This window comes from Dryobates pubescens, chromosome 27, assembly GCF_014839835.1.
Source record: "Dryobates pubescens isolate bDryPub1 chromosome 27, bDryPub1.pri, whole genome shotgun sequence".
Taxonomy (NCBI): domain Eukaryota; kingdom Metazoa; phylum Chordata; class Aves; order Piciformes; family Picidae; genus Dryobates; species Dryobates pubescens.
Genome location: NC_071638.1, coordinates 9,627,012 through 9,644,830, shown reverse-complemented (window position 1 = coordinate 9,644,830; position 17,819 = coordinate 9,627,012). Strand labels below are relative to the sequence as shown.

At 46.5% G+C, this 17,819-nt stretch overlaps 1 protein-coding gene across 1 annotated transcript in view; it reads right to left on the bottom strand.

Moving 5' to 3' along the window:
- Positions 1 to 17,819, bottom strand: part of PPP1R12A (protein phosphatase 1 regulatory subunit 12A) — a 152,420-nt gene that overhangs the window by 30,319 nt on the left and 104,282 nt on the right. The window contains exons 9-14 of the mRNA XM_054173838.1: positions 13,706 to 13,833; positions 10,276 to 10,491; positions 8,845 to 8,939; positions 6,602 to 6,724; positions 4,120 to 4,281; positions 3,470 to 3,646 (exon numbers count right to left, since the gene is read on the bottom strand). Coding sequence (XP_054029813.1) covers positions 3,470 to 3,646; positions 4,120 to 4,281; positions 6,602 to 6,724; positions 8,845 to 8,939; positions 10,276 to 10,491; positions 13,706 to 13,833 — 901 coding nt within the window. The remainder of the gene's footprint in view (positions 1 to 3,469; positions 3,647 to 4,119; positions 4,282 to 6,601; positions 6,725 to 8,844; positions 8,940 to 10,275; positions 10,492 to 13,705; positions 13,834 to 17,819) is intronic.

Here is a 17,819-nt window from a genome sequence, read left to right as displayed (position 1 = left end):
CCCCTGGCGCAGCCTGAGACTGTGTCCTCTAACCCCAGAACCCGTAACTAAACCATGGCACCAAGTGCCACGTCCAATCCCCTCTTGAACCCCTCCAGGGACGGTGACTCCACCACCTCCCTGGGCAGCACATTCCAATGGTGAACGACTCTCTCAGTGAAGAACTTTCTCCTCACCTCCAGCCTAAACTTCCCCTGGTGCAGCTTGAGACTGTGTCCTCTTGTTCTGGTGCTGGTTGGTAGAGAGAAGAGACCAACTCCCTCCTGGCTACAACCCCTCTTCAGGTAGTTGTAGACAGCAATGAGGTCTCCCCTGAGCCTCCTCTTCTCCAGGCTAAGCAACCCCAGCTCCCTCAGCCTCTCCTCACAGGGCTGTGCTCAAGGCCTCTCCCCAGCCTCGTTGCCTTTCTCTGGACACATGCAAGAGTCTCAATGTCCTTCTTAAGCTGAGGGGCCCAGAACTGGACACAGGAGTCAAGGTGTGGCCAAACCAGTGCAGAGTCCAGGGGCACAATGACTTCCCTGCTCCTGCTGGCCACACTATTCTTGATGCAGGCCAGGATGCCATTGGCCTGCTTGGCCACCTGGGCACACTGCTGGCTCAGCTCCTGTGGGCCGATGCACCAGCTCTGTCTGGGCACATACTGCTTTTCTCACAGCCTTTGTCCGAGTAATAGCCATGACTCAGGGCTTTATTGAGAGTTACCAAAAAAAACATTAAAACAAAATAAATTATATTCCCCTGAAGTTCTATAATTGATCTGAGCTGCCCCTGAGGCGGCTGCCCCGGCACCTGCAGTTGGGCAGAAGGCTCTGCAGCCAAAATGGCCTTGCGCGCACAGCTCCGGTGGGTTTTGAACGTCCCGCAGCTGACCTCACGATCCCGAGCCGGCTCGCCAGAGGACGACCCTGCTGCACCTCACTGCCAACCAGACACCCTCATGAAAAGTCCCTCTCCAACCTTCTTGTAGGATCCCTTCAAGTACTGGAAGGAAGCCATAGTGTGCTCCCTCAGCCTCTCCTCACGGCAAAGCTTGTTCCAGCCCTTGGATCATCTGTGTGGTCCTCCTCTAGACTTGCTCCAACAGCTCCGTGTCTTTCTTACGATGGGGAACGTCCTTATGACGTCCCTCCCCAGCACACAGAGGCTGCTCCATGCAGCATTACTTATGGCACAAAGGTTTCAAATTCCAAGTCTGCCATTCACCTGCCTGTTTCTCTAAACCAATCCTAAACACCCAGATAACGAAGATCCCTTCTGCAGCTGCTTCTTTGGCCCCCTTCACGACAGAGCCTGACGTGTGACGCCTTGCTTGTCAAACATTCTTTGAGAGACCATTTCAGACACACTTTCTGAATGGGCAGTTGCAGTCTACATCTAGAGATTAATTTCTGAACAAAGTACTCCTCTAATACTTCACACACAGACAAGTTTTTCATGTGCATATAAACACACACAGATACACACAGGCACATGTACATGTGTAGAATGTATCCGTATAGATACAGATAGAGAATGCATGTGTGACTCCGTATTTAGTACCTTCTCACATGCATGCAGTAATTAGTCCAGGCTTGCTGATCTGTAGGATCTAACTGATGCTTTAATATGCAGTCCAAAATGCATCTGCAACAGTATACTGTACAGCTGGCCCAGAGTCAGACAACAGAAGGCATTTCAGGCCAGCTGCAGGTATCTAGAACATCTGTTGGGTATGTGCATTAGTATACACACACTAGCAAGAGCAAACAAGACAGCAAAAGCCTTAATTCTAAATGTCTTTGCTTTTCTAGCTCCTAGGAGACTGAAATGGTATTTGCACTTTAAAACAGGAACTGCTTTTGAGAAGAAGATGCATTTGGCTGGGTTTGCTTTGAATTTATCATAGAATCCCAGAATTGTTTCCTTTGAATTTATCATAGAATTGTCAGGGTCGGAAGGGACCTTGAGGATCATCCAGTTCCAACCCCCCTGCCATGGCCAGGGACATCTCACACTACAGCAGGTTGCTCAGAGCCGCATCCATCCAGTCTGGCCTTCAAAACCTCCAGGAATGAGGCTTCCACCACCTCCCTGGACCACCTGTGCCATGGGGAAGAACTTCTTCCTAACATCCAATCTGAATCTACCCACTTCTGGTTTTGCTCCATTCCCCCAGGTCCTCTCTGACACCCCAAGAAGTCCCTCCCCAGCTTTCTTGTAGCCCCCTTCAGATACTGGAAGGCCACAAGAAGGTCTCCTCAGAGCCTTTGGCAGATTTCACTATGGAAAATGCTGGTTCCAACTATGGTTCTTACTGAAATGAGTTGTAAGCACGTGGGCAGCTTCCCTGAATCATAGTGGGGCATTTAAAAATAAATAAATAAATACCCCCCCCCCATTTCCTAGAAGTTATTTCTTCCCAGTTTGGGGTATAAAAGGAATACTTTTGAAAAGAGACTATTTTAAATCAGCCTAGAGCTGTGAGGCATCTTTAAATGTTGTTGCTGCCTTGAGAGAACCAAATGAATGCAGGCTACTTCTGTACCTATGAACAGGTTGATCATCTCTGTGAAGGTACAGAGAGGGACATCTGGTACAGAAGGTACATCTGGCACCCATAGAGGTGTTACAATCCAGAACTACTACAGGAGCAAGACAGAAAGCTGAACTTGCATTTCAGTGGAAGGGTTCAAGGGTGAACACACTTGTAAATCCCCAGAAGAAGAAGAACCCATGGAAAGCTAACAGAAACTGACAACCTATTGAAATCTTAGTTCTGCTTCCATATAATAGCAGCTTACAACTCTTTCTGGAAATGAAAATATCCATCAATCTTAACCCATCCTCCATGCAATTTTAACAGAAAAAAAACCCCCCATGAAGCAAGATTTACATTGGCTTCTTACTCATTTCTCCTATTGGATAGCTCTTAAACCATTGCATTTACAACTGCAAGGTTGTGTTTTAAGTAGCAGAGGCCCTATATGATGCAACAAAATAAACAGAATGTGTTGGGTTCAGTAATATTTTTCTCAGTAGTGACTGGCACACAAAATTACTGACAAAGTGCTGCCTTGTTAGCATACTGCCAGCGGCACAGCAGCCCAGTGTACTGGTAGTAAGTGATTGATTATTGATTGTCTGATTTTTTAATTCAGTGTTTCACCACAGTTCTGTTTTCAAGACAACTCATTTGATCTGTCAGTGGAACTACAGGCATGAAAATGCCTCATACTGCATGATAACCTAAGGCCAGTATCAAAAGCTCATGAACGGTCTGCACTGGTACTAAGCTCTTAGACAAACCGAGGCAGGTTGCTAGGTGTTCTCAACACACAGCAAGCAAGCAACACTGCTTCCCATCCTGCACCATCCAGATTGGTGGGAACCAACAACACATTCCTTTAAATAAGAAAAAAAAAAACCCAAACAGACAGAAATAGAACTTTCATATGAGAGCAACGTTACTCTTAGGACCTTTACACACCTCCGTCTCTCCCTGACCTCTGATGTTGAGGACACAGTGCCAGAAGTAGCTGTAGTCATGGCTGTGGTAGTGGCTGCAGCATTTACAACAGATGGTGCAACAGGAACGGTCACTGCTGTAGAACCACTGTCCTTGTCTTTCTCAGAACTATCCTCAGCCCACAAACGATTTGAGGTACTACAGCGTAACAAGCAGCAACACAAAAAAAAAAGAGAGAGAAAAGGAAACAGCTAAACAATGAAAGCACTTTACTAAACAACTAATAACATGTACATTGAGGGATGGATTTTTCATTTCATTTATGGATTTAGTTTTAAAAGGCAAGACTGAGAAATGTCTCTACTAGGAAAGCTCAGCCTGGAGCTACTGAGACTCCAGCAGCTCGCAACTGAGCTTTTATCCTTCGCACCCTTCCGACGTCAGAGTTATGATCTTCCACGGGCCTGGCTTTCGCTTTGCAGGGGAAAGCCAGGCACAATTTTGGAGCCAAATTGTATAAAAAAGTCAAAATGAATTGAACAGGAGAGTGAAACAAAAAAAAATCCAGAGCCCCAGATTGCACTACACAAGAACACATGCACGTACGTAAGCACGCAGGAAGCACAACGAGGAAACTCCAAGACAAACAAGAAGGCTGCTGCAGCCATTACCTGCTTGGTACACCTGCTGAAGTAGAACCCGTTGTACTCTTTGTAGTAGTGTTGGTGCTGGCAGGCAGTGTTTTCTGAAGGCCAGCAGAAGAGGTAACTGTTGATGCAGTACTTGGAACGTTAGAACTAATCAAATCGTCTTGCCTTCTACCAAAGGAGCCACTAAGGAAGAGACAAGCACAAGGCATGCATCTGTGTTACTTCTCTCTGCTCATTAAAACAGCACAAAAGCTATCAATGATCCTTTAAACTCCTGGCCTTGCATTCTGTAGCTCCTCTGTCCTATAGTTTTGATCCATTGCCCCTTGCCCTATCACAGGGTGCAACTGAAAAGAAGCTGTCCCTTCCCCCTTAACCACCAGCCCTCAGGTATCACAGTATCACAGTATCACCAAGGTTGGAAGAGACCTCAAAGATCATCAAGTCCAACCTGTCACCACAGACCTCATGACTAAACCCTGGCACCATGTGCCACATCCAATCCCCTCCAGGGACGGTGACTCCACCACCTCCCTGGGCAGCACATTCCAATGGCAAACGACTCTCTCAGTGAAGAACTTTCTCCTCACCTCCAGCCTAAACTTCCCCTGGTGCAGCTTGAGACTGTGTCCTCTTGTTCTGGTGCTGCTTGCTAGAGAGAAGAGACCAACTCCCTCCTGGCTACAACCTCCCTTCAGGTAGCTGTAGACAGCAATGAGGTCTCCCCTGAGCCTCCTCTTCTCCAGGCTAAACAACCCCAGCTCCCTCAGCAGGTATTTATAAACATTTACTAAACCCCCTTGCAGTCTTCTCCTCTCTAGATTAAACAGCCCCAGGGCTCTCAGCCTCTCCTCATCAGAATCACAGAATCAATCAGGTTGGAAGAGACCTCAGAGATCATCAAGTCCAACCTGTCACCCAACACCTCATGACAACTAAACCATGGCTCCAAATGTCACATGCATTCCTTTTTTGAACACCTCCAGGGATGGGGACTCCACCACCTCCCTGGGCAGCACATTCCAATAGCCAATTACTCTTCCTGAGAAGAACTTTCTCCTCACCTCCAGCCTAAACTTCCCCTGGCACAGCTTAAGACTGTGTCCTCTTGTTTTGGTGCTAGTTGCCTGGGAGAAGAGACCAACCCCCACCTGGCTACAACCTCCCTTCAGGTAGCAAGAAGGTCTCCTCTGAGCCTTCTCTTCTCCAGGCTAAGCAACCCCAGCTCCTTCAGCCTCTCCTCACAGGGCTGTGCTCCAGACCCTTCCCCAGCCTCATTGCCCTTCTGTGGACACATTCAAGAATCTCAATATCCTTCTTAAAAGGAGGGCCCAGAACTGGACATAGGACTCAAGGTGTGGCCTAACCAGTGCTGAGCACAGGAGCACAATGACTTCCCTGCTCCTGCTGGCCACACTACTCCTGGTGCAGGCCAGGATACCCATTGGCCTTCTTGGCCAGCTGGGCACACTGCTGGCTCATGTTCAGCTGCTGTCAACCAGTACCCCCAGGTCCCTCTCTGCCTGGCTGCTCTCCAGCCACTCTGACCCCAGCCTGTAGCACTGCCTGGGGTTGCTGTGGCCAATGTGTAGAACCTGGCACTCAGACTCGTTAAATCTCATGCCCTTGGACTCTGCCCATCTGTCCAGCCTGGCAAGGTCCCTCTGCAGAGCTCTCCTACCCTCTAACAGATCAACTCGTGCCCCCAGCTTGGTGTCATCTCCAAACTTACTGCTGATGGACTCAATCCCTTCAGCCAGGTCATCAATAAAGATATTGAACAGGATGGGGCCCAGCACTGATCCCTGGGGGACACCACTAGTGCCTGGCCGCCAGCTGGATGTGGCACCATTCACCATCACTCTCTGGGCTCAGCCCTCCAGCCAGTTCCTAACCCAGCTCAGAGTGCTGCTGGCCAAGCCAGGGGCTGACAGCTTGGCCAGGAGTTTGCTACTGGGGGACCACAGCCTGCCCCATATCAGGCAGTGCTGCAGTCCCTTCAGCATCCTTGTAGCCCCCTGTTGGACTCTCTCCAGCAGATCCCTGTCCCTCTTGAACTGGGCACCCAAAACTGCATGCAATATTCCAGGTGAGGTCTCACCAGGACAGAGCAGAGCGGGAGGACAACCTCCCTGGATCTGGTGGACACATTCCTCTGAATGCACCCCAGGATACCATGCACCAGCACTCCCAGGTCCCTTTCCACTGGGCTGCTCTTGAGCAGATCACCTCCCAACCTGTACTGCTGCTGTTTATTCTTCCTTCCCAGGTGCAGGACTCTGCACTTAGCCTTGTTGAATCTCATTAGGTTCCTATCTGTCCAGCTCTCAGTCACTCCAGCCCTCAGTCTGTCCAGGTCTCGCTGAATGGCCTCACATTTCTCTATGATACCACTCAATTTTAAATCACCCTCAGTGTATTGCATTGATCCAGTTCTTGATTTGTTTGTTTAATTGATAAGCTTATTTTGAGAACAAAACAAAAATAAGAGGAAATCCCACACCTCCTCTGATAACTTGTGTTTAAAGATGCAGGACCTTCATTCAAACTGTTCTTCTTGGCATCATCCTCCCATTTTCTCCTGGTGTAGGAACTGCCACTACGTATTGAGCTAGCAGATAAGTCCCTGTGAAAAAAAACAACATGGAGTTTAGCAAACTCATCTTACCAAAGGTTGGTTTTGATTAAACAGCCTGAAAGAGTTAAAGATGGAGAGGTGGAAGAAGGAAAATTAAAGGAAAAAACTGGCACATCGAGGACATACACCTCAAAACTGAAGCGAAATGTAGTCCCTCTCTTACAAGCAATAGCAGCTTCTCCCTTATGAGGAGAGCCTGAGGCCTCTGTAGCTTGGAGAGGAGCAGCCTGAAGGGTGCCCTCCTTCATGTTGATAAAGATGTGCAGGGTGAGTGCCCAGAGGCTGGAGCCAGGCTCTGCTGGGTGATGCCCAATGCCAGCACAAGGGGCAGTGGTGCAAGCTGAGGCAGAGGAAGCTCCATGGAAACAGGAGGAAGAACTTTTCCCCTATGAGGGTGACAGAACCCTGGAAGAGGCTGCCCAGGGGGGTTGTGGAGTCTCCCTCTCTGGAGATATTCAAGCCCTGCCTGGATGTGTTCCTGTGTGATCTGCTCTAGGTGCTCCTGCTCTGGCAGGGGGCTTGGACTGGATGAGCTTTTGAGGTCCCTTCCAGCCCCTAACATTCTGTGATTCTAAATAAAAACTGCAATGAACTATTTATCCCAATCTTAAGGCATCATCTAGTTAAGACATTTTTGGAGAACTGGAGTTTTCAAGAATCTCTCAGAAGAATAAAAAAATACCTTGAAATAATCTCTCTTAGAAACAAACCAAACCCAGTGAACTTGAGCTCAAAGAATACAGTACTCCCAAGAATGATAAACAGAAACTCCAAACATTCCTGTTACAGAGAGAGAGACTGAAAAAAAACCTGGCCAAGGAACATGAGAGATGCTAACAAACTAAGCTGAACTTTAGGGGAGCTCAAGAGCTGGAATATCCTCATTTCAAAACAAGACATTTTTACCCAGAGACAATATATTCTGTATGAGAACAGTACTTCATAAGGAAAGTTGGTATTTATCTTGCATTTGTGCCAAAATGAGCCATTTTCAAAAGCTGCAGCAAAGCAGCTTCTATCTTCTTCAGATAGAAGATTTGCCAGTCTCACCCATAACAATTACAACAGCACACTCTGACCTATGAGAGGATTTTCAGTTCAGGTCATCCAACACTCAGTTGTCTGGAGGTGATCCAGCAGAAAGAAGACATTAGGGAGATGTAAAACTTTTGTACCATTCATGCTGCATTAACTCAAGATGTTTATGTAGAACCTCAGTAAAGGAAAAAAAGGAAGAACTGGGAGATTCTCAGGCTGCACCAGGGGAAGTTTAGGCTGGAGATGAGGAGAAAGTTCTTCACTGAGAGAGTTTTTAGTTGTTGGAATGTGCTGCCCAGGGAGGTGGTGGAGTCACCATCCCTGGAGGTGTTCAGGAGGGGATTGGATGTGGCACTTGGTGCCATGGTTTAGTAGTCATGAGGTCTTGGGTGACAGGTTGGACTTGATAATCTCTGAGGTCTTTTCCAACCTTATTGATTCAATGATTCTGGCCATGTCAATACACCATGAAGTCACCCAAACCTTAACAGGCAACAAGCCAATGCACCACAACTTTGGGGGCTTTCAAACTGCAAGCTACAGAAGAAATACCAGCAAAGGAAGTAAAAAAAGTCTCCAAAAGACAGCAAAAGTTCAACATGTAAACACAGAACAATTGCTTTTGTAATTTAACTGTCATTTCAGCAAGTTATTGCTGCTCCTCCACATGACTTTAAGGCAAGATTGTGAGAAAAAACAGCATTTAATTCTTATCTGAAGTAGTGAAGGGGCCAGACAGCAGCACTCCATGGCTCAAGACAAAGCAGAAAAATGCTTTTAGTAGTTTAAAGTTTACTGCTTCATATTTTGGCTTTGAATTTATTTTTCTACATTCATTGCATAGTTCTGCTCTTGTCACAGAGTGATTGGGATTTTCTAAGGGGCCACCATCATTTACAAGGCCAAAAATCGTCAGGAATTGGGTTAGCCTATGGATTATGGGGTAGAATAACCTACAGAGCATGACGATGATGCCAGGAATTATCCTTGGTTTGAAACCTGTCAGGTTGCTAGCCACCCCAAGATCCTGCAATTTCATCTTTAACAGAAGTTGTTAAGTTCAGAGTCACCTGTTTTCTTTCTCATCAATGTCAGAGGTACTGGCCAGTCGTCTTGGTATCGTAGGTGCAACGTAGGCTAGTCGGGTTCCTTTCCCATCTTTCTCCTGAAAGACATGTACTCGGTATTAGCAGTGTCATTGCTGTTGAATAAACTGCCACTGGCTGGGAAACCCTCACTGGGACAACTTCACCTGTATTTGTTGCTACCTGATCATGTGAACATGGTAATGCAAATAACTTCCCTTCTGTTTTGCTGCAGTACAATTCCAACACAGATTACTGAAAGCAACTGCACTTGTGTTTTCCATAGCTTCTTATCATATAGTCTAATGTATTCATAATCCTCATCACATTTAAACCTTTATACTTGAAATGGAGCCATTCAGTTACCTGTTCCAAATGTGCTCTTGGATTGGTTCAGTGCATTCAAGTTTAATTAAAGAAATAACTTGTTGTAAACAAGACCCTCTGTTAGAGGGTAGGAGAGCTCTGCAGAAGGACCTTGCCAGGCTGGACAGATGGGCAGAGTACAAGGGCATGAGATTGAACACATCTATGTGCTGGGTTCTATACATCGCCCACAACAACCCCAGGCAGTGCTACAGGCTGGGGACAGAGTGGCTGGAGAGCAGCCAGGCAGAAAGGGACCTGGGGGTACTGGTTGACAGCAGGCTGAACATGAGCCAGCAGTGTGACCAGGCAGCCAAGTGGGCCAAAGGCATCCTGGCCTGCATCAGGAACAGTGTGGACAGCAGGAGCAGGGAGGTCATTCTGCCCTGTGCTCAGCACTGGTTAGGCCACACCTTGAGTCCTGTGTCCAGTTCTGGGCCCCTCAGCCTAAGAAGGACATTGAGACACTTGAACATGTCCAGAGAAGGGCAACGAGGCTGGGGAGGGGTCTGGAGCACAGCCCTGTGAGGAGAGGCTGAGGGAGCTGGGGTTGCTTAGCCTGGAGAAGAGGAGGCTCAGGGGAGACCTTCCTGCTCTCTACAGCTACCTGAAGGGAGGTTGCAGCCAGGTGGGGGTTGGTCTCCTCTCTCAGGCAAGCAGCACCAGAACAAGAGGACACAGTCTCAAGCTGCACCAGGGGAGGTTTAGGCTGGAGGTTAGGAAGAAATTCTTCCCAGCAAGAGAGATTGGCCATTGGAATGTGCTGCCCAGGGAGGTGGTGGAGTCACCATCATTGGAGGTGTTTAGGAGAAGGCTTGATAGGGTGCTTGGTTGCATGGTTTAGTTGATTACGTGGTGTTGGATAATAGGTTGGACACTATGAACTTGAAGGTCTCTTCCAACCTGGTCTGGTCTGGTCTGGTCTGGTCTATTCTATTCTATTCTATTCTATTCTATTCTATTCTATTCTTCTACAGTACATCATAACCATCTATACTAAGTAAGGTAGATCAGTTCCTCAAGCTATTGTTTCACACTAAAAACTATTACCTTCTCTTTGTTGTCCAATGAAGAAGAAAGTCTGGGACTTGAAGCAGAACGGATAACACCTGCAGAGTCCTTTTCTTTCTGAGCTTCTTTGGAAGCAGTAATTTCTGCAAGAGCCCCATAACTACCAGTTTTTCGAAGACCTGACCTCCATGTAGCAGGAGATTCATCTTTCCTCTCTTCTTCTTTGGGAGAAACCTTGGTTGTAGATGTTGGAAACTATAACACACACGTGAACGGATTTAGGTTATTCACTTGCATCAGCTGTGGCAATTCACGCTCCTCGTGGAGACTTGAGAACACAACCAGTTTTAATCATCATAGGAGTGTTGAACTTGGAGGGGAGTTGTGGTGAGAGACAACCTACAGACTCTTCCCTTCAATTAGTTAATGAGATAAGAAATGTAAGACTGGTCAAGGCCTGCTGCTCCTCTAAAAGTTAGCTTAGAAAAAGCCACACTTTGTCATACACACTGCGATCGCCAGATGCAAGTCCAGAAACATGCAAATCCAGTTATCAGTATCTTGATTAAATAGGTTATTTTGCAACCTGTACACAAAAGTGTGCACACCAGAGCCTCACCATCAACTTTTCACCCTTACTGGGCACCAGAACAATGCCAGTTTTGCGCAAGCCCTGCCTCCATGATGCAGGATCTACTGAATCCACGACAGGCAGGACAGGAGAAATGAAATCACACTAAAGCCAGTTAAGACAAGATGAAGATTGAAAGGATGGGAAACAGAAACAGTGAGTTGGATTTTTTTTAAACCAAACAGTTTGTTCCTACATTTATGTTATATGCAGTTTTTCATTATGTTACAACATATCAGAGAGCAGTAAGAGACTTATAACTTCAGTAAAGGATTCTTATTAAAGGCAACACAACACACTTAGATAATTCAGAGAGAGGATTACAGTCTGCATTGAAAAGGACAGCAAGGCCTAACAAAGGTCCCCAGCCTAAATCTTCACATGAAAGATTCATATTAACATACATCTCATATTCTTATCATATTTCATTCCTGTTCCTTAATCACGTCCCATGCTAGCTTAGCTATCAGACTTGCACCTTTACTCCCTTACTGTTTTACTCTGTCAGAAAGCAGCATTACTGAACGCCACACAGACAGAAGAGTACCCAAATTCCAGTTCAGTACACTGAATGTGCACCACTTGGTTTGGCCATCTCTGGTTTAAAAGCAGAAGGGCAGCTGCAGTAGCACAGATGGTGCAAACCTGCAAAGGCAAGGTCACACAGGCAGTGTTGTTTTACCCCCACTGGTAAAAGGCATTTAAAGCCTTTATGTTCACTGATATGAACTGTGACTGCTGCTCTAGATGACATGTACATGCTGCAAGGTAGTTTTGATCTACCTGTGCATCTGTTTTGTAGCTACAGAAAACTCTGCATTTTCCCACACACAACAGCAGAACGACAACTGAAGTCTACTTCTAACCTGGCACCTTTCACCTTTCAGACCAGAAGAGAATCCATTAAATAAAAATTATTTAAGAAGTTTTACCTCCATGCATCATCATCATCATTTAATCCCACATCAAAAAAGCCACATCTATTGATCACTCTGCTCAGGAATTTCAAGTGACACCCCAGCTAGTAACAATTTGGTAACATCCTATTGACGAAGTGCCTCTGACGAAGGTCCTCTCGCCCAGAAGGCTTTTGCATAACATGCAGTAAACTGATTCTGAAGCTAGGAAACTTTTAACTTCAAGACAAAAGTTCAGACAAAGCAAAGTTCAGGAAAATGAAGTGTCTGCAGTGTTAGATGTCTTTGAATCTCAAGCGTGCAAGATTAATTATGTACAGTAATGAAACGAACGAGCGCAGAGCGCATCAGTGCAGCTGCTCAACTGTCACAAATGTTTGTGTTACTGAAGTGGTTTCAAGAAATAAAAACAGGCTCTTTGCCTTGCATTAGAATTCACACCAGACTGGAATTCACTGCAGTTAGCTAACCAGTGATTACTCACAACTTCTTCCCTCCCTCACGCGTTTGCTGTGGTTTGTGCGGAGAACTTGTGGCCCTCGAGTTCTGCACAGCTCCTGAACAATGCAACTGCAGCTCCCATGATGAACAATAATCCCTCACTGGGCCAACAGCAGCTGTTTAGATTAATGTCACCCTGCAATCTAAATGCCTGCCCAGCCACAAAGCTCAGCACAGGAAAGCTAATCCTTCCTGGCATGCCCAACAGCTCCCCTTTTGCTCTGATGGTTTTTGGATGGGTTTGGAGATAAGTCTTGTGGACATCAATCACAAGTATGTTTGTAAAGCACCTCCTAGGATCAGGGAGGTTGGCCCAACCCCATTGCACATATTACATAATATGATGCAGCTGGGCAATATATTCCCTGCATCTGTAAGTTTGTAGTATACTTTGTATGATGAATCATCACTAGGTTCAAATGAGAATATGCAAGTGTAACTCCCAACAAGCTTCTGGAGCTAGGTGCAGCATCTGCTGCTAGCCCAGCAGCAAGTCTTCCTCTCTCCACTAGAGCTTCAGTATATCATGGCTACCAATTCCTCTGAACTGATGCTTTCCAGAAGCATCAGCAGAGGGCTGTGCTTTGATGATGATGGTGTATTCAGCAAAGCTGCAATGGCTGATGAATGAGCCTTACCAGCCAGTCTCTTCCAACCTTAGTGATACTGTGATATATTCTAGAAGTTTGATTTGTATGCCACCTTCTGACTATGCATTACTGACTGTAATTTTTTTCCACTCAAGCACACTTATCTTTCCTTTCTCAAGCTAAACTACAATTCATTCCAATTAACTTTCCACATCAAGCTGTAAAAAGCTTCCTGCATGCAAAATGCATTTGGAAGGTGTCATTTTGAGCTGTGCATTTGAATACATCACAGGTCCCAGATTCTCCAGCTCTTCCAGGGCACCCTAAATTCATTGAAATCTGGGGGGAGACACACCTACAGCATTTCCTACTTCTAATATCAGGTATCATTTCCAATTTCTATGTCTGAGCACTAGCTGAATGCTTCTAAGGACTCCTGAAAGTACAGTAAGCCATGCCTCTCTCCCTTACCTTAAGTGCATCACAAGTACAGGCACGGAACGACTCTAAAACTTCTGGAAGAGTCTGGCATGGAAAACGCTTTCAAACCATAAAATTTAGCTTCAGAAAGACAAGAGCTCCCACTCACTGTGCAACAGATTGGTTTTCTTTAGAAAAGGCTCTTATGTCCAGGCTATTTTGCAGGTTTTCATTTTGGAGCTCTGTTTAGAACTTAAATCACTCAAGATTTAATGAAAATGAACACAGATGCCACAGAAACAAACAGAGAGTATTTGAGGAACCTCTGCATATTCTCAGCAGTTAACTGGATAATCCAAGCTGCTTTTTATAGAAGAACAGAAAGGTGAGATCACAAGAAAGGCCTTTACCTTCTTAACAGGGGATGAAGGTGCCCCTTGGCCAACAGCTACTGAAGGCGCTGTCACCGCTACCGATGCCGATTGTGTACTTGTGGTGTTGGAGTTGTTAGTTACAGCTGCCAAGGATTTGGTCTTATCTGCAAAAGTATGTACAACATTTTAACTTGCACATTTTTAGTCACAATTTCTTCACTTCACCAAACACCAAAACCCCACCTGAGAGTCAACTTTCCTCAGTGTTTTCCTGCCTCGCTCCCAGTCTGTACTGCACAGTTAGGTCCAGCCTTTGCCCACAATGGTCATACATGTAACAGCTGTTTGCCTGTTATTCAACAAGTGTTGAACACTGAGCAGCAGACACAGAACCAGAGAATCCAGAACAACCCTCACTATCAATACAGTCTAGGGGATGAGGTGTTAGAAAGCAGCCCTGAGGAAAAGGACTTGGGGGTGCTGGTGGATGAGAAGCTGGCCAGGAGCAGGCAGTGTGAGCTTGCAGCACAGAAGGCAAATCACAGCCTGGGCTGCATCCAAAGCAGCACTGCCAGCAGAGCCAGAGAGGTGATTCTGCCACTTTGCTCTGCTCTGCTGAGACCTCACCTGGAGTACTGTGTGCAGGTCTGGAGCCCTCAGCACAGGAAGGACATGGAGCTGACAGAGAGAGGCCAGAGGAGGGCCATGAGAATGATCAGGGGGTTGAAGCAGCTCTGCTATAAGGACAAGCTGAGGGAGCTGGGGGTGTTCAGCCTGGAGAAGAGGAGGCTCCAGGGAGACCTAATAGCAGCTTGCCAGTACCTGAAGTAGACTACAGGAAGGATAGAGAGAGACTGTTTGCAAAGGCCTGCAGGGACAGGACAAGGAGCAACGGCTTCAAGCTGGAGAAGAGCAGATTTAGGTTGGATGTGAGGAACAAGTTCTTTCCTATGAGGGTGGTGGAACACTGGAACAGGTTGCCCAGGGAGGTGGTTGAGGTCCCATCCTTGGAGATATTCAAGGTGAGCTGGACAAGATCCTGGGCAGCCTGATCTATGTGGGGATGACCCTGCTGTCTGCAGGGAGGTTGGACTGGATGACCTTTGGAGCTCACTGTATTTGCTTGAGTATCTTATACCTCACTTCTGTTTCACTTACTCAAATTGCATTATTTGGAGTAGGGTGCAACATCTGTGCAGTATGGAGCAACATGGGGTTCACAGAATCACAGAATGTTAGGGGTTGGAAGGGACCTCGAGAGATCATCCAGTCCAGCCCCTCTGCCAGAGCAGGAGCACCTAGAGCAGGTCACACAGGAACACACCCAGGCAGGGCTTGAATATCTCCAGAGAGAGAGACTCCACAACCCTACCTGGGCAGCCTCTTCCAGTGTTCTCTCACCCTCACAGGGAAAAAAAATTCTCCCTCCTGTTTCCATGGAACTTCCTATGCCTCAGCTTCCACCACTGCCCCTTGTGCTGGCATTGGGCATCACCCAGCAGAGCCTGGCTCCAGCCTCTGGGCACTCACCCTGCACATCTTTATCAACAGCAATGAGGTCACCCTTCAGGCTGCTCCTCTCCAAGCTACAGAGCCCTCAGCTCCCTATCCTAAGGGATAGATGGGCATAAGGGAGATGTTTCCCATTGGCTTTGGCCTCACTATAAACACACCTTTCCATCTCCACCTACCCTTACAACATAGAAGCAGTTAATTTAGAGAGCAGGCAAAGTTTTCATACAGTGTTCTCACATCTAATGTTCAAATTCAAAACACCAATATGTGATTGGAAATCTCACAATGAATGGCATTGCTGTTAGACACTTGTTTTAGTTACAGACAGAGCTGGACAGATGTTTTGAATAATTTCTTAAGCAGCAAACAACTACAAATACTGAAGTGATCAGCTTACATGACTCTGCACTAAATGGAAAGCTCTTTGCAAGCACAAGTGAAAATAAGTGATGGGAAACTTTTAGGTGTTCAACAGGGCAATGCATTACTGACAGTATCATTTGAGATGACACTGCTGGAAACTTGCAAATGAGTAATACAGCTTTAAAATAAGAAGAAGAGGTTCTAAGGAGTGTATTCTGAAATTAGTTCAAGGGCCCCAAGAAGATAGTGGTATGCATGCAGCGTACTCAGCACTGGTGAGGCCACATGTTGAGTATTGTGTTCAGTTCTGGGCCCCTCAATACAGGAAGGACATTGAGGTGCTGGAGTGTGCCCAGAGAAGGGCAATGAGGCTGGAGAAGGGCCTGGAGCACCTAGCCTACAAGGAGAGTCTGAGGGAGCTGGGGTTGTTCAGTCTGGGGAAGAGAAGGCTGAGGGGAGACCTCACTGCTCTCTACAACTACCTGAAGGGAGGTTGGAACAAGGAGAGGGCAGCCTCTTCTCCTTGATGACAGTGACAGGATGAAAGGAAATGGTCACCAGCTGTGCCAGGGGAGGTTTAGGCTGCATATTAGGAAACACTTTTTCACTCAAAGGGTTATTAAACATTGGAATGGTCTGCCCAGGGCAGCAAAGTCACCATCCCTGGGGGTGTTCAAGCACTGTGTGGACCTGGTGCTTAGGGACATGGTTCGGTGTTGACCCTTCAGTGCTGCGTCCAAGGCTGGACTGGATGGTCTTTGAGGTCTCATCCAACCAGACAGATTCTGTTTCAAGCAGCATTAAATTACTTCAAATAAAGTAAGTTCAAACACCTGAAGTGCTGAACATTTTAAACTGTTCAGTTTGTTTCTCAGTCCCTTTAGGAGATGCTAGCTTCATACTAACTCATTTTTAAACTGCATCCTAACATCCTCAATAAAGCAGAAGGTAAGTTTTAGGAAAACAATTTCCTAAATAACAATTATCATTTCCTAACAATTTCCTAAATGAAAGAATTTCAAATAACCTCAGCAGAATGGAAATCAGAGTTTCCAGTACTTCAAAATACTGGACACTGGGAAAATATCCCTTATAATCTCAAGGTTTATTTCAGCAGAAAACTACATTAAGCTAAATAAGGTGGGGGGGAGGAAAACAGAAAGTAGAAGCCTGGAATTTAGAGATGCAGGTCTAAGCAGAAGAGCTTAAAGTCTAGCTTGCCAAATAAAGTATGATAAAGTCTTGTTGATATTAAACCCCCCTAAAGTTTATATAAATTAATTCTTGTCTCACAGTCAAATTTTCCTGGCACAGGCTGTTGGTGATGAAGAGAGGACAGTTACCAGAGCCATGTCCAACAGGATGGCATTCCACAAATCCAAGTACTGGGTGCTGCACTTTGGCCACAGCAAACCCATGCAGAACTACAGGCTGGGGTCAGAGTGGCTGGAGAGCTGCCAAACAGAAAGGGACCTGGGGGTGCTGATTGACAGCTGCCTAAACATGAGCCAGCAGTGTGCCCAGCTGGCCAAGAAGGTCAATGGCATCCTGGCCTGCATCAGGAATAGTGTGGACAGCAGGAGCAGGGAAGTCATTGTGCCCCTGTACTCTGCATTGGTTAGGCCACACCTTGAGTCCTGTGTCCAGTTCTGTGCCACTCAGTTTAAGAAGGACATTGAGACACTTGAAGGTGTCCAGAGAAGGGCAGCGAGGCTGGGGAGAGGCCTTGAGCACAGCCCTGTGAGGAGAGGCTGAGGGAGCTGGGGTTGTTTAGCCTGGAGAAGAGGAGGGGCTCAGGAGAGATCTCACTGCTGCCTACAGCTACCTGAAGGGGGATTGTAGCCAGGAGGGAGTTGGTCTCTTCTCTCAGGCAACCAGCACCAGAACAAGAGGACACAGTCTCAAGCTGCACCAGGGGAAGTTTAGGCTGGAGGTGAGGAGAAAGTTCTTCACTGAGAGAGTCGTTCGCCATTGGAACGTGCTGCCCAGGGAGGTGGTGGAGTCACCATCCCTGGAGGTGCTCAAGAGGAGATTGGATGTGGCACTTGGTGCCATGGTCTAGTCATGAGGTGTGTGGTGCCAGGATGGACTTGATGATCTTTGAGGTCTCTTCCAATCTTGGTGATACTGTGAAGGCTCTGGAGATAATACTCACTGCCTGAGCTCACTGACTGAGAAATTACTACATGTTATATATGTTATGTGCTTTGAGTTCATCAAAGTTCAGCCTGAGTAAATAAGGGATGCAATAAATAAATAAGTAAGGGGAAAG